This window comes from Trifolium pratense, linkage group LG2 (assembly GCF_020283565.1).
Source record: "Trifolium pratense cultivar HEN17-A07 linkage group LG2, ARS_RC_1.1, whole genome shotgun sequence".
NCBI lineage: Eukaryota > Viridiplantae > Streptophyta > Magnoliopsida > Fabales > Fabaceae > Trifolium > Trifolium pratense.
In genome coordinates, this window is record NC_060060.1 from 33,892,262 (window position 1) to 33,915,627 (window position 23,366).

Here is a 23,366-nt window from a genome sequence, read left to right on the forward strand (position 1 = left end):
ATGGATCAGTAGGAACAAAAATGGTGTAGGTCATATTATTACCCAAGGAAGTGGCTTATTATTACCCCCTCACATCGTAGGTCATATTCAAAACGATATGATGCCATATCTTTGTTCTCCTGAGTCTTAATAATATTTTGTTCAGTTTCAAAAAGAAAAAGAATTTTGCACAACAAACTAGAACACTTGCAATTCGTTGATTTTTCACATTTTTCGCCAAACACATAAAAGTTAATTGACCATCCTCTAATAATAAGGCGCGGAAGCACTCTTCCGTTTTGTTAAAATATAGTACGTTTGGGGTACACGATTTAATTTTTATGTATCGATACACAAATTAATACTACCAATTAAAACCAATTAATTAGCCGATAGTAGTTGTAATTAAAACCACCACCGGCACCACGTCATCCTTTCATCACTACCAATTAATACTATTTTCAAGATGTATTTGTCTTTTCGACTTTCAAAAATATATTAGCCGATAGTAGTTGTTATTTTTGTTTCGTTAGTACTTTAGTTGTTAAAGTCAATATATCATCAATATACAAAACTAAGTTCTGTATCAAGCCAATAATTTTGATTTAGTGGTGGGAATTTGATAATATGCCAAAAAAAATTAAGTTCAATCATCAGCTATATGGTAAATAAAAAAAAGGGTCTTGTTAACATGTGCATATAAGACACATGATAAAGTATCTTAATATAGAAATTTAACATTTAATGATACAAGACATTTAATGCTTGAAATATTAAAATGCACAAATTTTAAGACATAATTTCTATTTTTACTACCTTAACATGTGCCATATATGCACATGTTAACATTCTCCTAAAAAAAACTAGCTTGTGTACTGTAAATAATCGATTAAAAAAATGAGTGGTCAAAGACAAAGTCTGAACTTGAAACACTGTTGAAATAAATAAATTGGAGTGAAATTAAGAAAGGGTATGTGTTGTTGTAGTTAGTACTTGGTTTTCAGACTGTAACAAGGTGTTGGGGGGTCACACATTTATTTATCATCATTAACATATAATTTCCTTAACCAGATTGATGCTGACACTTTCAAGTTATAACCAACCAAAATGTGCCACGTCAAGAGAGAGAGTACGTGGATCTTGTTTTACTTGAAAGGCCCCCCCTCGATGCAAATGAAAATGCCAGCTGACAGCACCTACACAAACTGCACCAAATTAATTCAAAATTTGAGCTCGTGATGCATAATTCATTTCAATTCAATTCAATTCAATCAATGAATTGTACTGTAATGTTGTGTCCTCTCATGTGGTTTTTGTTAGCAGTTGTGATGATTTTTAAATAGTACCAGTTCTAATTTCTAGTAAAAATATCTTGTATTGTTGTACATATACATGTATCCAATTATACATCTTGTTGTAAATTGATTTTTTTTTAATATGTTCAAAAATATAATGAGAGTATGAGAGATAGTTATTCAAAATGTTGTCAATTTGATTTGTTCCAACCAATAGTGCAACTTCTCTTTTAACTTTCCGACCACCTCTAGCACCAGTTACATGATCAGAGGTTAGACCTGAATCTTTCTTTGTGAGGTTTTGTGATTTTTGTTGTTCTTTATGTTTATGTTTGGTCGACAGAACTGTCACCTTCGTCGTTGGAAAGAATGGTAAGTTGGTAACCATCATCTTTGTCGTTGGAAAGAATGTGATTTACTAGTGCAGCCGAACAACGAGTGTCGTAGGATGTTTGACAAGTGGATGTGGTTGAACGATGATGATGATGATGCTCGTTGTTTGACACAGAAAATAAGTTGTGGGCGATTGAATTTTTTAAACCAATTTAACCGATTTCCTATTACTCTATTTAGTGAAAGAAAATAGTGAAGATTAATTGTTTTATGCATTTTTTATCGATCACCGTTGATGTCTATGAGTCTCGATAACATACTAGACCACAAGACTAAAGAATATCAAAAACACATGTTCTTCAAAAAAAAAAAACCTGAAAAGCAAAGAGGAGAGCTCTAAAAGAAAAAGGATTGCTTTAAGAAGGGTAAAAAAAACCCAGACCACCAAGACCCTACACCAACATCTCACGAACTTCTATTGATTCCACCACAAAATAAATTGCACCTCTCACTTATAGAAGGAACAACAGATGCTAGAAATTTTAGTCAGATACCACTTCTAAGATGAAAGTAACATGTAATGTAATTAAATTATAAATAATTTAACAAGGTCGGTGTATAACAATTAATGTTTCCATTGTAAATTATTACCTGTTGTGTTTTTTATCTAGTAGCCTAGCTAGGGCCAGGGCTATAATCACACACTATAAACATGTAGAAGTGAAAAATCCAAGATCCGAATCTCAACCCTCTAATAATGTCCATAATAACTATCAATTGAGCTACTTACGAGATTTTTTTGTCAAAATAACATTGTCAATAATAATACATATAAGTCCTTTTTCACTTGATAATATACGTACCTTTTATCTTTAAGAATTTGTTTTATGATAAGTGAAATATGTACACAAAGTTATATATTGATGATGACATGTTGTAGTTACTACGTACCATCGTGGCATCGTTAGACTAACATTTTTGGTGAGATTATCATAGATTAATTTGTCTCCAATATGTTAGAGTTTAATTTAAATTTTATTTTTACTAGGAACTGAATTGAGCTATAAAAAAACTGTGAGGGTTTTTCACTCTTTTTAAAATTTAGTGTTTACATTTTTTTTTGGTATTAACTTTTGATTTTCGATAATCAAGAGTTTTTTCGCGAAATAAGTAAAATTTGACTAAAAGTTATTTCCATCAAAAATTAAACTTAGATTATTCCAAACTATTTGTCTTAAAGGAAACTAATTAACCACTTAATTTAGTGTTCCCACCAGGAATGTTTACATTTCAATATATCGAGTAATTTTTTTTGTCTACCATATGCATGCAAACCACATGTTTAAAGCGTCAAAACTATTAGTCTATTACCACTTGAACTAATCTATTATTACTAAGCTATGAAGTACGGACTACGACACGGATATCGCGACACGACACGAATACGGGCACTATGACACCGTTAATGTAAAAAATATAGGACACCGACAGACCGCTACATATTTATAAAACATATATTGAGAATCAAAATATATACAAGTAAATCTAATTTGAGGAAGTTATTTTTTAAAAAAAGTTTTAAAACAAGATATGATAGTATTTTACGTTTATTTATCCATCTACGATCGAAAAAACTAAAAATATCGTAATCAAAATGTAATGTCTTCAATCTTTCATTGATCAATATTGTTGTTTCTAGACATCTTTAGCTCTTATAGACAAATCTGATATGTGCCTAAGGAGAGTATAAGCAAAGAAAAAATAATTATTTTTGGGACACTTGTCCGACACGTGTCATACGAGTGTCTTACAGGTGTCGGACACCGATCAAACGAGTGTCAAACTAAAGGAAAAATTGATTTTTTTCCGACACCGGTATGAGTTATCCGACACGTGTTGGACGAGTGTCATACGAGTGTCGGACACCGACACGTGTCGAACACCGCGACACGCCTAATCATAGAGGTGTCAGTGCTTCCTAGTTACTAAGTACTCCCTCCGGTCCTAAATATAAGAGACAGTCAAGTTTTTAGATTTATTGATAATTCAATGTATTTAGCCTATAATATAGACCAAATACATTAGATTATCAATAAATCTAAAAAGTGAATTTTCTCTTATATTTAGGATCGGAGGTAATATTATATAAAAATTTATTGCCGTAGTAGTTAACTTGAAAAATGAAAAAGCTTATATAAAGCCAAATTGGTTAGAAATAATTTGTATTAAATAATAGCAATATTTTGTCTTGAGAATCTTTTAAGATAAATGAGCTTTTGAAACGATGCAAAGTAAGTATATAGTATAGTACTTTTCTTTGAAAAGAAATTAAAAAAGATATATTCTGCCACTAAAAAATTTAATGGCAAAGATCGAGGAATATCATGTAGTAATCCTAAATAAGGCAGTGATTAAATATGAATGAATGATAGTATTAAATTCCACGATTTACGTCCTAATTAAGTTGGCCGTATTCACAGAGAATATTGACAAAAGATGCCAAAGTAGTACTTGTAATGAATAAAAAATGACCGTTGATTTAAGAAGAGCGTTGATGACACGTGCTAAGAATCAGCGTGATCAAAGTCTCATTAACAAGGTTAGGTTAGATTTTATGAGTATATATAAATATGGGTTATACTTACATTTGCCTACACATTATTACATGCTTCTCTATTTCATCTTTCATATGAGAATCATATACTATATGGTTTGATTAAATTGTTTTAGGTATAGTATGCAAACATATTATTGTGGGCTTGTGGCTATGGTGGTTGCAAAAGGGAGATTATGGTTGATGGGAATGTTGTTTGGCTCGAGGTAACTAACTAACTCAATTTCTTTTGTCTTTGAAAATAAGAGAGGTTCAAAGTAAGGTTTTTGATTTTGAAGATGTGATCTCGGACCAGGCTTCATTCCCGTCAACTTGATCTCTCAGGATCTCTTTCCATGATAAAGTCATATGATGGCGAGACTTGATTTTTGATGACTTTATGTTCATCATCTTCTTTATATTGTGCTAGTTGCATATATTATGCACCATCTCTTTCAAGTTTCAACATCTCTACGATTCCAGGTACGCCTTGTGCTCGGGAATGAGAGTTTTAATATTATTGGATTTTTTTTATAAAAAAAATAACTAAGGATCTTGCAAGTGTAGAAATTTTGTATTGAAAAATAATTTTGTACTTTATTTATAGTATTCTAGACAAATTATATACTGATTTTCCCAAGAGAACATATTACAATTTTTTTTTTGGACTAAATAGGCTCCAAAATCCAGGTAAATAATTGTTTTTCTTGGGTTATGATTAGTTAGTGATTGTGTTTTTTTAAAGAAGTGAGTGTGATTGTTATTACTACTAGCTTTTTCTAACTAATGTAAAGTTACAGGACTTTGAATTTATGCATCTTGTCAGAATAGATGTCTGATCTAGTATCTATGTAGCATCTTTAGGGTTTCAGATTCCTAACTTTCTTTTTTCTTGCTAAATTTCGGTCTATGAAAATAGTTTGCCTTGTTTTTTTTTTTTTTTTTTTTTCATATAATCGTTCTCTCTCTTCAAGCTTGTTCTTCTTGTTGACATGCTTCTATTAATTCATTCATATTTTTTTGTAAATGCATGTTAGTTTGAAATCACAATGTATTTGAAGAAATAAATTTGTTAACAACGCACGAGATTATTAGTTTTTGAAAAGTTACGATTGTTCATCATTGTTTTTCGTCTTGTTGTGGATCCACACATTTATAAGATGCACAAGACGGTTAACACAAACATTTGATGGTTTTTTTTCCCACCTTCAAATTTTTCTTATCGTGCAAAACGTACAGAAAATTTTAAAAAACGTTTTTCGAAATTTTCTGTATGAAAAGAGAAATTTGGAGAGGGTGAGAAGAGAAAATATCCAAACATTTTCCTTTCAATATGTTTTTCTTTTGATCTGAAAGAGGTGTGGCGGCTATTGCAGTTCTTTTTTGCTTTCTTGTTGTCTCTTTTTTCTTTTGTTAGCTAGTGATCTCAATTTCTCAAATATTGACTATGACTAAAAAGTGTACTATGGATCCAATCCCTAAAACTTAGCCTAAATGTATACATTTTATATTTTTTCCTATAAAAACAAAGTATATACTAATTTCTTATTGGTTGCAAAATACAACATATAACCAAAACAAGAGTCAAAGAAATCAAAAGTGAGTTCTTTCAAGTCCAAGCCATGATTCATCAAGTACATCAGTCTATCACCTTGAGTTGAGATATTGTACTCTTTATTCCTTTTTGAATGCAGCTTTAGATGGAAGCAAGGAAGTGCATGCCTTTGGGAGGAAAAAGTGATGGAAAAGACCAAGTGCTTTTTTTTTTTTTTTTTTTGGAAGTGAATGTTGCAACTTGCTTTGCATTTGAAATGCTATGCCATGACCTTCAAGTGTTGATTTATGTTTATTGATTAATTAACTTATTTATTTATATGTTCATTGATTAATTGAAATTATAAATTATGAAACTGTATTTATTTATTTTAATTTGTTAAAAGAAAAGTCTTAAAATAGTAGTAGACCACGCCTATCCGTGAATATTCCAAATAGAGGCATACAAACCCACGTGACAATTGTGTATTCTTGTTCTTGAATTGTTCATGTGTTTGGTTCTGCTGTGGACAAAATTGATTTTGACAGAATTGAGTTTGAGAGAATTGATGTTGACAAAATTGAGTTTGACAGAATTGATTTATGTTTGGATACAATAATTCAGAATTGATTAAAGAGGGCATTTAAAGAAAGGGTCTTGTTAACATGTGTCATTGCCCCAAGGGCACATGTTAAAATATCTCAATATAGAAACTCAATATTTAATGATACAAGAAATTTAATGCTTCAAAAGTTAAAATGCACAAATTAACATTTAATAATTTCTATTTTTGCTTTCTTCAAGAAATACTAATCGAGAAGTTTGTATGTCATAAATCTAGAATTGATTCTCCCCATCATAAAAGCTAGGAATTGTGGCTTCAACTGAAATTGATTCTACTACCCTAGAATTGATTTTGGAGAATAGCCAAACACAATTTCTTTATCTTTTTTCATTTTAACGGTAGAATGAATTCTAGAGTGTATAGAATTGAAACCAAACACACACTTATTCATTTCCAAGCCATTTCTCATGTGCACAAGAAGACAATAAATCCAGAACAAATTTTGGAAGTGAATGGTGCATGCATTTAGTGGATCTTCAAGGATGCAAACCAACTTTTTCAATTCATACAATTCTGGAAACTAGCTAACGATGTAGCCGCCCCGACAAGTCTATGAACAACTTCATTTGCTTATCTCCTGATGAACTTAACATGGGAGTTCACAAGAATAGAAGTTAAAATAGTTACAGTCACCTAAGATAGCTCCAAGATCAGAAAAATAGGTTCTTTTGCTAAAAAAAACTATTGCAAACTCACACACATAAAGTGTAGAAAGTGGGATTCAAATCTCGATCATAACGTCTAACCTAACAATTTCAATATTTCTACCCGTTGAGATAAGACTTGTGGACTAATTGCTTACAATTTGATAGCGCATAATTATAGCACAAGAATAAAAGCAAAAGAAACACTTTATCTGTGGTAAAAATAAAGTTTGTCTCAATTAAAGCTCATATAGATTATTGAGTCACATTGCCCCCTCACGCAAGAGTCCACTTGGGCTTGAAATGTAGATAATACATATGTTCACTTATCATATGCTTAAATTCACTTTTTTAATTAGAAAATGAGGGGAGTGGAGATCGAACTCTAGACCACTTAGTCATAGTAACTCTGATAGTATGATACCATGTCAAGTAACCGATTATCCCAAAAACTTAAAATATTATGATAAAATTAAATCAATAGTTTTATATTATTTCTAACATGAGTAACATTCACCATTTCACATGCGCAACTATGTTTCTTGCAACAATATTGTGGTACAATGGTTTCATATGTTGATTAGTAAAAAAAAAAAAAAAAGAGAGAGAAAATGGTGTTGCATTGCATAAGGCAAGCCTTATTATTATTACCGTAAAAGAGAAGTACTCTGGCCATGCTACCTCACAATTGGTAGTTCCCTCTCTCTCTCTCTCTCTCTTTCAAATAAAAAAAATATTCTATCAAAAAAATATTTTCTAGTAAAAGGATAGAGTTAAAAAGAAGATTAGTGTTAAAGAGTTGCGAGTCACTATCAAGATTGGATTGGGTTCAATTACTTTTGGTAGAGTAAAGAGTTGTGAAAGTAAAATTGAATCAATCTATAAAAGATTTTTTTTTTTTTTGACGCAAAAAAGAAAAAGAAATTTGATTATATATTTAATACTACAAATTTATATATTTAACGTTTTTATAAATTTGTGGTATTTAAAAGTACCTTTTTGATGATACTGATGGAACACAATGTTTAGCAATACCACAAATTTTTTAAGTAACCTTTCAGATACCACAATGTTTGTTTAGCAATACACAATGTTTAGCCATACTGTGTGTTGATGGATGGCCTAGCTAGCTAAGTCAAGACAAAGGCATGAAGCCAAAGTAGTTATTTATGAAATGATGAAAAAGAATGTCAGGTCTGGTAAGTTTTCATTTAGAGTTTCCTTCAATAGACTTATGTCCAAGGGGAGTAGGATTATGCACAGGTTATCAGTGAAGGCAAAAATACAGTCCAAATCTTGAGACAGATATGAGGTTGAAGCTAAAATGTGGCATATATAAGACATTTTTCAAAATAAGCTCAGTAGTAATGCTGATATATCCTACTATATCAGTGAGAACTGTGTTACCATTAGGTAATTTTACAGGAATAGCTTTAACTTTTCTATATGTGGTGAACAAACTTAATGAGGCACTTATATGATCTGTGGCCCCACTATCTAAAATCCACAATATGTACACATTTTGTCAGTTTTGGATGAAGCATGATTCTTGCCATAAGGCTTGCGCGCAAAATTGATGGAAGCAGAAATGTTATCAGATTGATCCTCCATATTATCCAAATCATTGAGACTCTCATGCTGAACTACTAATCCAAAAGCAGCATTCAATTGAGGAAAAAGCTTCCATTAAAAGAATCTGTGGTCTTACCATAGCATAGCATAGTGATCATTCAAGCCAGTGAGAAATGAGAGAACCAAGTCTTCTTCTTTAAACTTCTTGGCATTTTGCTGGGCATCACACATACAATCAGGGACAAGGCGATACAACTCTAATTCCTCCCATAAACCCTTCAATTTGCTAAAGAATTCAGTGACAGAACAAGTATCTTGACGAAGAGCATATGTTTCCCTTTGTAAAGAAGAAACTCCTACCCGATCGTGCCTTCAGATCATCCCATGCTTGAGACGCATTGTCAGTATACATGAGGCTTTGAGAGATAGTAGGGATAATGGAATTCATCAACCAAAATAAGACCAAATTGTTGAGACAAATCCATGGCTCATAGGTGGGATCAAATTGATCTGGCTTAGGACAAGAACCATCCATAAAACGCAGCTTATTTTTCATTATCACAGCTTCCAAGTGAGAAGTATGGCGCAGCAGAGCTCTCAATTGAGACACTCTGATACCATACCAAAGTATGTGACAGATAACAACAAAAATGTAAAGATAAAACTCCATTGTTGGAGATAACGAGCTCAAGCTTGAAGATAATAACAAAGAGATAAAAGAAGGATTTGTATTGATTGATTGAATTAAGCAAGTGTACAAGTGTTATGAGCTATATATATATAGATGAGCTAGCTTCTAACAAACTCCTAACTAACTCATCTAATTAACCAAAAGCTAACTTACTTGCTTGTAATGCAAGTTAACTAACTAACTAACTAATACAATTGGTTAAGTAGCTAACATTAATCAATCTATACTTTGTCATGTGTTTCTGAATTCCTTTCTGGTTTTGATTGGAGGTGAATTGATAAGTGGCTTGATTCCCACCAGCTCAGGATCAGGTGAAAAATTATAGGGCAACTTTCTTTCATCCATCTTTCTAAAAGTAATAGAAATCCTGCAACAAAAGACAAATGTTAAATAAAAACCATACATTAAAACAAGAAACGATTTTTAAGTGTATATGAATTTGTGGTATTTAAAGTACCTTTTTGATGACACAGATGGAACACAATGTTTAGCAATATCTGCTCCATTGCCTTTCAAAACAAACACTGACCTGCATGATCAAAATAAGTACAGTATAAGTTTCTAAACAATAAATACATTGGCAATAAAAATTAAAGGTCATATGATCCAAAATTTATTCATGAGAAGTTAGGGAACATAAGAAACTTACCCTGTAGGTAAGGAAATGGATGCGGGACCCGAAAACTCTCCAGGACGGATAGCTTTTAAATTTGAACCAAACAAGATTTCGGCTTCGCTCAAGAATGATACCGAATAAAACGGGCGGACAAAATCGTGATGGTCGATGTGGGGCGGAATGCAATCGCCTACATTGTATATGTTGACGATGCAGCTATCGGGAATACATGTCGGGGGAATTATATTCCATCGAACCATCCTCTTTATCATTTGCTTGAACAGGCGTGGTAATGGGTCGACTTCTTCAGTTCTACTTATCCCTGGAGGGTTACCATTCTTGTCCTGAAACATTTTACAAAAATAAATTAGGTAAAATGGTATCTACTTGTTAGAAATGAAATGAAAACCTAAGATGCACCTTGCTTAATACTTACCACCGCATAATTATAACAACAGCCGAACTGTATGGTTTCGCGTCCTTTACCTCGCATCCACTTTCTTGGTTTTGAATATGTTCTATCTGTGATCAAGACAAGCCAATAAATGTAAGAATCACACATAATAGTATCAATTATTGTGCAGAACATTCCTAGATAGATTCTAGTGCATATCTAAAGTTATTAAAAATTGAACTGTAGTTGATTTTGAATCTCATCTCAGTTTCTGCATATATGGAAGTGTATTCACATTATAAAAACAAATCAAAACACAGACTTAATTCCACAATTTTGTATCCTAAAAAAGTGTACTAATTTTGGTATTAGTTCTGGTTTGAGAATCATATCAACAAACAGCATAACAAAAAGGTGCAACAAACATATGTACATATATGATATGAAATGATGAAAAACATATGGTAAAGTTTAAAAATAACTCAAAGAAATAGTGACTGAATTAAAGAGTAAACAGAGAAAATAAGAAGCTTTGGAAATACCTCTAAGTCTTCCTTCTTGTCCTAGCCGTTGCAACCGGTATATATAATCAACAATCTCATTCTGCTCCATAACATTGAAAACACCAGTGTGAAGTTCAAGACCCTGTAACAAGTTTATGGCTCTCCCATTTATCCTTTCAATGTAGGTGAAGTCTTTTTTGCAGTGAACTTCTGAATATCTTATAAGCTCTTTTGGTTCCTCCAAATCAGATAATTCCTTATGTGAAGAATCAAAATTGTGTCTGCGACTCTTCCTTCTGATATCTTCCAAGTCTTGATACAAATTCTCACCTCGCTTTCCTGTGTTGAAAAGATAAAAATGTTACTTTTAATTCAGCATTAGTACTAAAAATACCCATTTAACAAAAGATAAAAAGGAGAAAACTTGAATTGATAATTGTTATGGTAATTAAAAAACAAAATTGCAGAAAGAGACGTATAATGAAAAACAGAGGAAAACAGAGGAAAAGAGTGTTACTTTTATGAAGGGTTCCGACGATTCGATCATGAACAAGAGTTTGACAGCAATGACACAAGCCACCATGAGAAAGCACCTCTAAAATCTCTTCTTTCTTCAATGAACTGAGAAGTTCCATTCTTTTGGAAAAGATAATTTCACCTCAATTGATTCACAAAATTTTATTGTAATGTTTTTAGATAATAATGAGGATGATTAGTATTTATAGCTTTGTTGTTGTCAATAATATCTAACGGAAAAGATTTAGATGGAAAAGATTTAATATCTAATGGATTGTTTCGTTGCTGTCTCGCGGTAAATACGGAGTAAGATCCAGCTAAGCAAATCTTTTTTTTTTTTTGAAAAGATAGTAAAGTCGGTTGGGTACTTACCAATCAAGTAACAATTTTTTTTTTTTAATCCATCAAGTAACAAATCTTTATTTATTTATTTTTTCAAGAAATCTTTATTTCTTCTCATTCACATAAAAAAAAGGTCAAAATATATATATAGTTTTTTTTTGAAATAGATCAAAATATACTCCCTCCTTTTTATTTATCGTTTTAGAAAAATAATTTTATTACAAATTACTTGTTGTTTTGATAATTTAAGGTTATACGTTGTCTATTATACCCTCAAGTAAATTCCAAATATTTAGGAGTAGTTGTTAACATCGTAAAAGATTTAATATATATTGGAAAACTAAAGTTTTTTTTGGTACATAAAAATATTAATTTTTTTTGTACATAATATATTAAATTTATTGGAAAGAGAGAGTGTGTGCAAAAACAATAAAAAATTATTGGTAAATTCAAATAAGGGTATAATAAAGAGATAAGATGCAAAAATACACTTTTTTAATTTTTTTTTCCCTAAAACGACAAATAAAAAGAAACGGAGGGAGAGTATATAGTTAGTCTTTGGTACATTAGTTAATCTTAAATATGGTAACTACTAGGAACATGCAGGAACAAAGTTCAAACATTTTACCACTAATAATAATTTAGTGATTATTCTCACACATTTTATCATAACATAGTTTGTGAGTACAATCAATAATTTATTGGATCAACGAATTTTTTTTTAGGTTTATTCTTATTTATTTTTGGTATTCAGTTGGGCATAAAGCGCATGAAACATAAACAACTATTAATTTTTTTTTATATAAATAAAGGGAAAAAAAACTAATGCACGATTATAGAGGAACAGATTCCCCTTAAGTCTTTATCAAGAAGAGTACTAATATAATCAGGAATTGAATCTAGCAAAACATGAGTGAAACCAACATCATGGCCTTTAAACGCAAGAGCATCAGCACAAGAGTTTGGCTCATGGTGAATATGATTGACATGGATGGTCCAACCTAGAAGGTGGATAAGAGAGATAACCTCGTGGAGAAGACGTTGGAGATAAAAGATGGAAGTAAACCGATTGTTGATCATATTGACGACATGAGTTGAATCAATTTCTAAGATAACATGTGTCAAACGCATATCTCTAGCCATTTGACAACCGAATAAAATACCACATAACTCGGCAAGCAAGGCATTTCCTGTTCCGAAATTACGCAAAAAAAACTCTTCACAAAATGACCACGATGATCTCTAATGAGGCCGCCACAACCTGAATTTCCATTTTTGTAAGAGTCATCAGTGTTTATTTTAACAAAACCAGCAGGAGGTCTTATCCAATGAATATTGCCCTTAGATATATATATATTCTCATCCCGAGATGCAAGAGGACATTTTATCTCTTTCTCGATTTGATAAGCCATATTAACCACCTTGGAAGTAAGGTGGTTCCCAAGTTCAGTCTCTCTAGTAAAAACTAGGTTGTTACAATCTTTCCAAAGAGCCCAAACTGACACACCAAAAAAACTAGGTCAATCGGTGTTACTAGCTCCAAGGCTAAAGAATTTAGCCCAACAGTCTTCAGTGATGAATTGATTCCAATATTGTTGAACATCTTCACAATCTCGAAGCATATGCATGATGGTTTCAGGTTGAGATTGATACCTAGGGCACAAGTCATTTTTTGTCATCTGCTGATGAGCTCTCACTACATTAGTAAGTAAGGATCGATGAACCAGCTTTCAAAGAATTGTGCGAACTCGAGTTGGTCCTTGCCATTGCCAAACCTGATCAAACAAAGAATGAGTATTAGTAATATCATTATTCATTCCACTAATAAGATTGTAAGCTAAACAACTATTCATCTAGAAAAGTAACACCCCTATAATTTTTCAGACACTCAAAATATAACATCTTTATACCTCCTTCGCATTACATACAGCCTATATTAGTTTGTACATCTATTAACATCCCAAAAAAGGATTTGGATCCCCTCATTTGCGGTAAGAGTGCAGTTTTTATTTTGTGAGTGTGAGGAAAAAAATTAAGAATAAAGAAATGATGATGAAAGAGAAGAAAATGATGAGAGATAAAGACACATAAAATGAATAGGAGAGAGAGGACCGAAGAGAAAAAACATGAGAGGATCCAAATCCCCTAAAAAATATGAATAATTTTAATTTTACAAACATAAATGAGTAACTCTCTTACTTCTTTTCATAAGACTCCACCCCATAACACAACCGTTATTCCCACTCCACAAGTGTTGAACGGATCACCAACAAATCCATTTGGACTTATAGTCTTTCCACACGTCTTTTTTGAGCATAACATATATTTATGATTTGGAGCACACAAATAAAGAAAATTACAGATTTATGCCTAAAATGACATGTAAAAAAGAAGATAAAAAACTAAATCATAAATTAAGTTCAGGGATATAACGAACATAATTGTGCTAGAGAACAAATGAGAGACGATGGATGACAACTTAATGTGCCTTGATGACCAAAAATATGCTCATTTTATAATATTTTTGGAGCTCTCCTGAACTGTTCCATTTTATTTTTTACGATCTAATCAGTTCCATAAAATAGCTCACATGTTGTATCCAATGTTTTTTTGTGCATGAATAGTAACAATTCTCAATCAATATGTTTTTTTATAAGCAATGTTAGTTGTTAGTATTACAAAGTTATGTTAGTTTTTTTTTCCTTTGCTAGGACTGACCCCGAACCTCCTGCTCATTCAACACATTGTTTTAACCAGTTGAGCTACTACTCATTCCACCCAAAATTCTCAAGCAATATGTATTTTGAAGAATTAAATTATTATTTTTTTGTCCGGATGACATTAAACAGTGGGATAGAAATTCAATTCGTTGTTTTATCACTTTATGATCTTAGCTCGGCTAGTTGGGACTATGTGTTGAATTTCTAACGTAAAAGTTAGTCCTAAAATTCAAAATTCTATTTTTCTTGAAGCTCCACTCGATTTGGCTAGCACCGATCATTAGAGAAATTATGTTCGTGTGGATGAGTAGATCGCTACACTTTGCTCGTGATAAATAGAATTTTTTTCGACATCTCCTTGACGCTTCAAGAGGTAAACACATGAATCCTTTTAATAATCTAAATCTTTAGAAAAACCCAACAACGTGCATGTTACGTATTCAAACCTTGTTCCACTTATTCACCTGATAGAATTCTAAACACTATGCTACTTAACAAACAAAAAAAAAAAAAAATCCTCCTTCCTTAGAAAAGGGTGGTGTATCTAGTAAAATATATTGTTGAGGAAGCCCAATCAAAATAAATAGATTAATTAATATTCTTCTATAAATAATATTAAATATTAATATTAAAATTAATAATTCATTTTCAGTATATTATCAACGAAGCTTTAGCAATTAGCACTGTGAATGAAAGAATAATGGAGATATCAATATCATCATCAGCAGTTGCATTTAGTATGGCGTTTCGATGCCATTCATCATCATTTTCAGCTTCGTCTTCTTCTTCTTCTCAAACGCGCTTATCTACAAAATCTATTAAATTCGCTAATTCTAAAACCGCAACAACAAAATCACCCAAACTTCAACTTCAACATGCTTCCAACTTGAACTTGATTTCTACTCTTACAAGGTACTATTTTTTATTCTTCTTTTCATCTTATTCAATCTTCACTTCACAATTTTTAATTAATTGCTTATTAACAGAGTAGGAGATAAGTTGTCAGTGAAAGACCTCAATGCTACTTTGCACCACTTTGGTAATTCAAACAAATTTAACCATATCTCTCAGGTAATTGCTGATTCTTACTAAGGCTTTGTTTGGATAAGCACTTATATATGTTTATGTATAAGCTATTTTTGTAACAATAGATTTGGATATAGAGCTCAATATGTAGCTTATAGCATAGACACTTATTATGATAAGTGCTTATGTATTAGCTATTTCTAAATGACAAAAGATAAAATAAAGTTAAATTGTTTTCGTATACGCTATAAGCTGTTTTCATAGGTTATCTTGTAGAGTTTAGAAAAAATAAGTTGAAAACAGCTTATGAACATGCCATGAGCTGTTTCCATAAGTTCTCCCACTGAGCAGGATCACAAATGCTAATGCCAGTAGTAGATAAGCTCAAATAAGCTAATCCAGACACGCCAAGTTAAATTGTTTTCATATAAGCTATTTCTGTTAGCTCTTTTAATAAGCTATTTTGGAGCGCTTATGCATATGACAATGACATAAACTGTTTGCATAAGCTATTTCTGTTAGCTCTTTTAATAAGCTATCTTGAGGCGCTTATGCATATGACAATGACATAAACTGTTTGCATAAGCTCTTCCAAACAATCTCACAAGTGTTAATGTCATTAGCCCTACATCATTCATGCATTCGTACGAAACTCATTTACCATGACTATTGCATTTGCTGCAGCTTTTTTTATGGATGCAAGAGAACAAGAAGCTTGATGTATATTCTTATTCCCATTATATAAAGTTCATGGCCAATAAACTCGATGCTTCCACGATGCTAAAACTGTATAACAACATTCAAGATGAATCGGTGAAGGACAATGTCTATGTATGTAATTCTGTTCTCAGTTGTCTAATCAAGAAAGGCAAGTTTGATACCGCCATTAAACTCTTTCAGCAGATGAAACAAGATGGTCTAGTTCCGGATCTTGTTACCTATAGCACTGTATGTAATTCTTTCCTCCATTGTTTTGTGTTTCTTTAATATTCTCTGCCTGCTTTTTATTTCTTATCTAAAAATTGACTTTTTATTGTTTGGTATGCACAACTAAAAATATACCGTGCTGATTTTATGATTCAATTCTTTATTGCCTAATATTTTTGTTCTCATACCCAGCTTATTGCAGGTTGCGTTAAAGTAAAAGATGGATATCCTAAGGCACTGGAGCTAATTCAGGAATTGCAAGACAATAGAATGCGAAAGGACGATGTAATTTATGGGGCAATAATGGCAGTGTGTGCTTCTAATGGTAAATGGGAAGAAGCAGAAAACTATTTTAACCAGATGAAGAGTGAAGGTCATTCTCCAAATGTTTATCACTACAGTTCTTTGCTAAATGCTTATTCAGCAAGTAGAAACGTCAAAAAAGCTGATGCGTTGATTCAAGATATGGAATCTGAAGGGTTAGTACCAAACAAGGTTTGTTTTCCTTGTCTTTTTACAAAATTTAAGACGAAAATTTGTGACAAGTAGTATATAATACATGTGGTTTTATATATATAATTGCAGGTAATTTTGACAACCTTGCTGAAAGTGTATGTTAGAGGAGGTTTGTTTGAGAAGTCAAGAGAATTACTAACCAAACTGGAATCTTTGGGTTATGCTGAAGATGAGGTAATAGTAACATCTGAATTGAACAACAAAAGGTTGTTTTTTCTGTATCTGAAATGTTATTAAATCATTTCATAGCATTATCCATACTATTTTGATGCCTAAATTTAAACTAATATCATAAAATATACATCCTTTTAACCTTTTCAATGTTTTTCTCTTTTTTAATGTCTTGTTTCACTAGTTTGGATGTGTATGCAGATGTCATACTGTGTATTGATGGATGGCCTAGCTAAGGCAAGACAAACGCATGAAGCCAAAGTAGTTTTTGATGAAATGATGAAAAAGAATGTCAAGTCTGGTAAGTTTTCGTTTAGAGTTTCCTTCAATGAAACAAAGCACCATGTGCCTAGAAATCTACATAAACTTTTACTTATTCTGAAGGGATTATTTGACTAGTCTATCTATTTGAAGTGACCAAATTATAACAAAGTATTAATTTTCATCTGCCATATATATTTGTTTCAGGTTATCTATTTATATTTTTCGCTATGATGGACTTGAAAGACTCAAATCCTTTAATTGGTTTTCTAGTATTTTTTATCAAATCTATTTTCTCCATTAGGTATATTAGTATATAATACGGCTGGTGGGTCTTTATGTAACATCTAAAGCTTACATATGGGCATTATTAGGCATCCACTTATCAGCTTAAGCTTTTAGAAGAGTTGTCTTTAATAGTTTCATATGTAATGGAGATCAATAAGAGTTCTGCAAATATGTTCACATGTTTTCCTTCTGTTTCTATATTTGTTCCACTGTTTGAATTTCTGCTGGAATCTCTATTCTTGGAGCTAATAATAGATATACGGAAAATGCTAACTAGAGCCCCAGGGGCACTAGTTAAGGAGCCTAATATAGTAAAATGGTCTTGAAACTTGTGTAATCCATCTTTTCAAAATATAAAAAATGTTCTTTTCAGTACAAAATTTACCTCTTAGCATGACCCTAGATATATCATATCATAGTAACTTTTAACTGAGTTTTCTATTATTATTAATTTTTTTATTATTAAAGCATCAGTTCTAGCAACCCTCCAAGATTGGGATCTTTAACGTGGTAATAATTTAAAATTTTAATTCCCTCATGCAGATGGCTATGCTCACAGTATCATGATATCCGCATTTTGCCGAGAAAAGCTTTTTCAGGAGGCAATGCAGTTGGCCAATGATTTTCAAACTACTTTCAACAAATATGACGTGGTTATAATGAATTCAATGCTCTGTGCTTTCTGCAGAGTAGGTGAAATGGAAAGTGTGATGGAAATACTAAGAAAGATGGATGAGTTAGCAATCAGTCCTGATTACTATACCTTCAATATTCTAATAAAATACTTCTGTAAGAAAAACATGTATTTATTAGCTTATCGAACCATGGAGGACATGAACAGTAAAGGCTATCAACCAGCGGAGGTACACTATTTTATTAACATATTGATGTGTTTGTATGAAATCTGACTGTAATACTTCGTTTTAATTGTTTTATGACTTGTAATATTTGCCAACATCTGTTTGCATCCTTGTCCAGTATTTTCACAATATTGATCCTTGGTGTATGTTTGTGCTTTCTACAACTATATTTCCTGCTGAATGTTATTTGATGTTCATCGTTATTTTATTTTCCTTATCTCAATGAAGGTTTCTGTGATTGTTTTTCCATCTATTGTCGGTTTAGACTTAGAGACCAAATAAAATTTCTAATATGTTCCTCTATTAATAGGAGCTCTGTTCTTCTTTAATATACCACCTTGGTCAGGAAAGTGCTTATTCAGAGGCATTTTCTGTTTACAATATTTTGAAATATAGCAAGAGAACAATATGCAAGGCACTTCATGAAAAGATTCTGCACATTCTCCTAGCAGGAAAGCTTTTGAAAGATGCATATGTAGTATTCAAGGTATTCCCGCAGGTTTTAGGAGTGAATAATTTGTTTCTTTCTTGTAGCATTGTAGTTCGTCTGATGAATCTTATCCTAATCAGGATAATGCAATATTTATTTCTGGTCCCACCACAAAAAAGTTCGCAAGTGCATTTATGAAGTCAGGTAACATCAACTTGATCAATGATGTTATGAAGACACTCCATAGTTGTGGCTTCAAGATTGGTCAGGTAATAATCTTGCTAGTATTGCAATTTGAATACCGTTATTAGTACTACAATTAGTTCATGGCTTAATTTTCTTTTTCTTTTTAAAAATAACCACATCCACACTAACAACTACAACTAAATATCTTGTCACTGCAATTAAACTTAATTTTTTTATTATAGTTTGAAATTCCTTTTGCTAATATTCATTAAATGGATTCAATTTGAATTAAAAAAAAATATTAATTTGAATAAAAATGTTCAAATTAGAGCAACTGATTTAGTGGTCAGCTGGGTCCAAGTTGAAACATTTTCAGAAGATTGTAGCTAGGATTAGAGTTTTATATTGTTTCAAGTTTTAACTGTTCACTCCAAAATTAATTATATCCTCCCTGGATGCAGGATTTATTTGAGATGGCTGTATCACGCTATTTAGGTCAGCCTGAAAAGAAAGACTTGCTTCTACACTTGCTACAATGGATGCCAGGTCATGGTTATGTGGTTGATCCATCAACAAGGAACCTAATCCTCAAGAATTCACACTTATTTGGTCGTCAGCTCATTGCTGAAGTTTTGTCCAAGCAACCAGTTAAGTTAAAAGCTAAAAAATCTCACTAGATAAAGCTCGCAAAATTTTGCAATTGATTATATAGCCTTGGTTTGTACTGATAATTCGATCCTCTTTGGTTCCCAAGATCTATAGTACCATGCAACCATAGATTGTCTCACTTAATTTTTTCCCTTATTTTTTTTTATGTTACGGTAGATAACCCCTGTAGTTGTACACCTAAATTCTAATGGATGTATATAAACAGATGTAAATGTATCATGTCAAATAAATCATTTACTTTTTTGAGCTCTGGTCAATAACCTGTCTTGGTTTGCAAATTGAAACCCCACTTCAAATGCTTATGTTGAAATTGAACTGTATGTGGTTAGTACTACACTGACAATGATAAATATTAAATAGACTAAATGAAGGATATAAGGGATGATCAACATATTCCTGCTGTTTATTATGGTAGACAGAAAAAGTAACTTATAGGAAAATGCTGATTATACCGGCAAGACAATAAGGTATAAATAAGAAAATGAATAAGTCATTAAGTGCCCAATTTTCATCTTTGTTGGTCCCGTCAATACTTCTTGAACCTATACAATAACTTCAACAGTCAAACACAGGTATCTCAACTGGATATAAATGGATTCTATCCGACCACACACTCCTTACATTTGGATCAATATCAGAAAGGCACTTCCACACTGCACTGTTGCACTTGAATCCACTTCCAAACCCAATTTGCCAAACCTTATGTCCTTTCTTTACTCTCCCTTTTGCCTCTAAATAGCTCAGTTCATACCACAGAGATGAAGATGAAGTATTACCAAATCTATATAATGCCATCCTTGAAGCCTCTCCATCTTCCCTATGCAGCTTCAGATTTTCCACTATACCGTCTATTACTGTCTTACCACCTGCATGAATACAAAAATGCTCAAAAGCCTTCTTGAAATTCGGCACATACATTTCCTTATTCTCCACTGCCCAAATTTTACTGCGAAGCATTGACAACACATATTGCAGTTGCTCGGAATAAGGCAAGACAAGAGGCCCTAAGGTTTTTATGTTGATCCTCAAAGCTGAAGCAGCTACACTTAACAACGACCGCGAGAGGGAAACGCCTACAATATTGTTTTCATCAGGTTCTTGATAAACAGACTGATATGCCCTGTCCTTTGATCCCAAATGTGTTCGCACAAGATGTTGAAGCTTGTATTTGGCTATTCCCCTGTCTTGATTTTTGTTGGATAGTAAAATTGCTGCTCCTCCCATTCGAAACAATGCATTCGCAATAAGCTTGGATTTTGTATTGCCGGTATAACCATTGGGAGCTACAGCCTCCATGCTTAGAACTAAAGCCAGTGAATTTTTGTGAACTTTTAGAAGATCTTTGACCAAGCTTACTGAAAGCAATCCAGCACTGCAACCCATTCCACTTAGGCTGAAACTCTTTACGTTACTTCGAAATCCAAACTTATTAATGATGGTTGAGGTAATGCATGGTGTGGGACAGAAAAGGCTACAATTTGATACAAGGATGTCAATGCTCTTAGGATGCACATTGTGTTTCATAAGAAGATCGTTGACGATTGTGAAAAGAACCATCTCAGTTTCGGCTTGTGCATGCTTCATAGAAGTACCAGGAGGGAGCTGATGAATTGATTCTGGTCCGCAAGCCTCAGCTCCGATACCGGATTTCTCCAATACTTTGGTATGAAATTCTATGATTTCTTTGTCATAGTTGCACAATTGAAAGTGTTCTATGAAATGGGAATGAGGGATTCTCAAATTATCAGGAGGTAAATAACAAACATAGTCAATAAGGTAGACACTAGTGGATCTGAAAAAAATGTAAAGTAATATGAAAATTAATGCTATCGCTGCAATTGATTGTGTAAATGTGATTGAACCTTTGGATATGACAAATAGGTTTAAGAAAGAAGAGTAATTGTGCAAAAGAGCTTTCATGATGATAAGCTTTAACTTAACCATTTGAAGTTTGGATTTGGTATATATTTTAGTTCAAATATAAAGAACCAGCTTATTTTAGTGTAAGTAGAAGGAAGTTTTAAAATGCAACTGTTATATGCATTTCTCATGCACTGTGTCATTCCCCCCTTTATGTAACCCAAATTTCGTAAACCAAAAATTAAGAATTGCTTTTGCATATCAAAACACTTGCAATTTTTTTTGGGAAATGCAAACCAATCACGAAGTTTGTGTTTTTAATAGGCCATCATATCACAAAGTTTGTGTGAAATAACCATATGAACAAATATTTGGTTTTATTATAAAGAAGTATGGAGTGAAGTGACAGGAGAAAAGAAGTCAACAGATGTGATTCATTGATTGCATGCGGTCACATAATGGTTTTATTGAAATTGAAGGATCCTATAAAAACTTTTTAAAGTTTTTCTTTTTAAATAAAAATTACCAATTTTTAACTTTAAATCGTCTAATCTTAATTGGACGGTCAACATCCTAACAACTAAAAATAAATAAAGTCTAGAGGAGTTAAAATTATATTCAAAACATTAGTAAAGGATACTCCCTCCTAACTTGAGGTATTTTAGCATGTGATTGACAAAAAACTTCAAGAGCGTAATATAAGATTCATAGAGGTGAATAGTGAATTGCTTATTTGTGTAGCAAGCTTATGTCAACAAGATTCATTTTTTTTGCATTTGACAAGGAAAGATTGATTAATTTGGCTCGATCTAGTGATCAATTTTCTAATTTACATGGAATTAGTATTGATCTTTCAGGAATGATGGCGGAAACTAAAAACACATTGCTTATCCAACGGTGTATTTACTTCTAAAGTTAGCATTACTTTTGCTCGTGGCAACTACAATAGTAGAAAGGGGTTTCTCAGCAATGAGTTTTCTGAAGAATCAAACGGGCAACCATATAGGGATGACTTTCTGAATAATCGATTGGTCACATACATAGGGATTGATATATTTGATAATGTTGAAAATGAAAATATCTTGCAACACTTTCAAAATATGCAACGATGTAGAGAGCAATCGTAATTTTTGAACATACATTGGTGTTTTTTCTTTTTTTTTAATAATCTCTAACTTATTTGGTTGAGTACTCAGTGCCATGCTGCTAATAATGAATTTTCCTTTGCCCAGCCCCCCACTCCCCCCACACCCATATTTCTTCCAGCACCCATGAAATGCGAGTCATTAAATAAGAACCATTATAAAGTTACACTATTTTTCTTTACGCAAAAAAAAAAAAAAAAATTGCACTTAGGAAAACGTTTTCTTAAATAAGTTTAAGGGTAAAATTGTAAATTTGGGGGTTTGGGAGAAATATGGGGAAAAAGAAAAAATTCGCTAATAATTGATGTACCACTAATATTAACACTTCACTTATGACTTATCCATCATGGAATATTTCACTATCCGATTAATTAATCATGTAGTACCAGTAATTATTTCATTGTTCAAAGGTGCTAGGTTTGGTTGATAAATTTGGGTAGTATGTTATAAGTCGTAGGTTCGATTCTCAACTTCATTGTAAACAAAAAAAATCAAATATTCGAATAATTAATCATATGTAGTAATTATTTCATTGTCCGAGTAATTAATTGTATGTAGTAATTAAGTGCTATGATCAGCAACATATTAGTACAACTTAGTATTTGAACATGAAAGTAAAGCACCATAACACACCACATTGTTTTATCATGATTTTCTTAGTGGTAAAAAC

General features: G+C 32.3%; 3 protein-coding genes across 3 annotated transcripts; 1 reads left to right on the forward strand and 2 right to left on the reverse strand.

Annotated features, from left to right (window-relative positions):
* Positions 1–9,289: 9,289 nt before the first annotated feature.
* On the reverse strand, positions 9,290–11,487 carry LOC123910710 (RNA demethylase ALKBH9B-like). Its single transcript, XM_045961898.1, has 6 exons — positions 11,297–11,487; positions 10,819–11,118; positions 10,319–10,404; positions 9,916–10,226; positions 9,724–9,795; positions 9,290–9,633 (listed from the first exon to the last, which is right to left on the reverse strand). The coding sequence occupies exons 1-6, from the start codon at positions 11,412–11,414 to the stop codon at positions 9,498–9,500; spliced, it is 1,023 nt and encodes a 340-aa protein (XP_045817854.1). The 5' UTR covers positions 11,415–11,487; the 3' UTR covers positions 9,290–9,497.
* A 3,512-nt stretch (positions 11,488–14,999) lies between these two features.
* LOC123910711 (pentatricopeptide repeat-containing protein At1g10910, chloroplastic-like) lies at positions 15,000–19,948 on the forward strand. Its single transcript, XM_045961899.1, has 10 exons — positions 15,000–15,269; positions 15,344–15,428; positions 16,068–16,331; positions 16,503–16,805; positions 16,896–17,000; positions 17,199–17,298; positions 18,090–18,409; positions 18,717–18,893; positions 18,977–19,105; positions 19,484–19,948. The coding sequence occupies exons 1-10, from the start codon at positions 15,058–15,060 to the stop codon at positions 19,697–19,699; spliced, it is 1,911 nt and encodes a 636-aa protein (XP_045817855.1). The 5' UTR covers positions 15,000–15,057; the 3' UTR covers positions 19,700–19,948.
* A 248-nt stretch (positions 19,949–20,196) lies between these two features.
* Positions 20,197–21,621, reverse strand: LOC123910712 (3-ketoacyl-CoA synthase 7-like). The gene has a single exon (XM_045961900.1). The coding sequence runs from the start codon at positions 21,609–21,611 to the stop codon at positions 20,247–20,249; it is 1,365 nt and encodes a 454-aa protein (XP_045817856.1). The 5' UTR covers positions 21,612–21,621; the 3' UTR covers positions 20,197–20,246.
* Between the last annotated feature and the right edge of the window lie 1,745 nt (positions 21,622–23,366).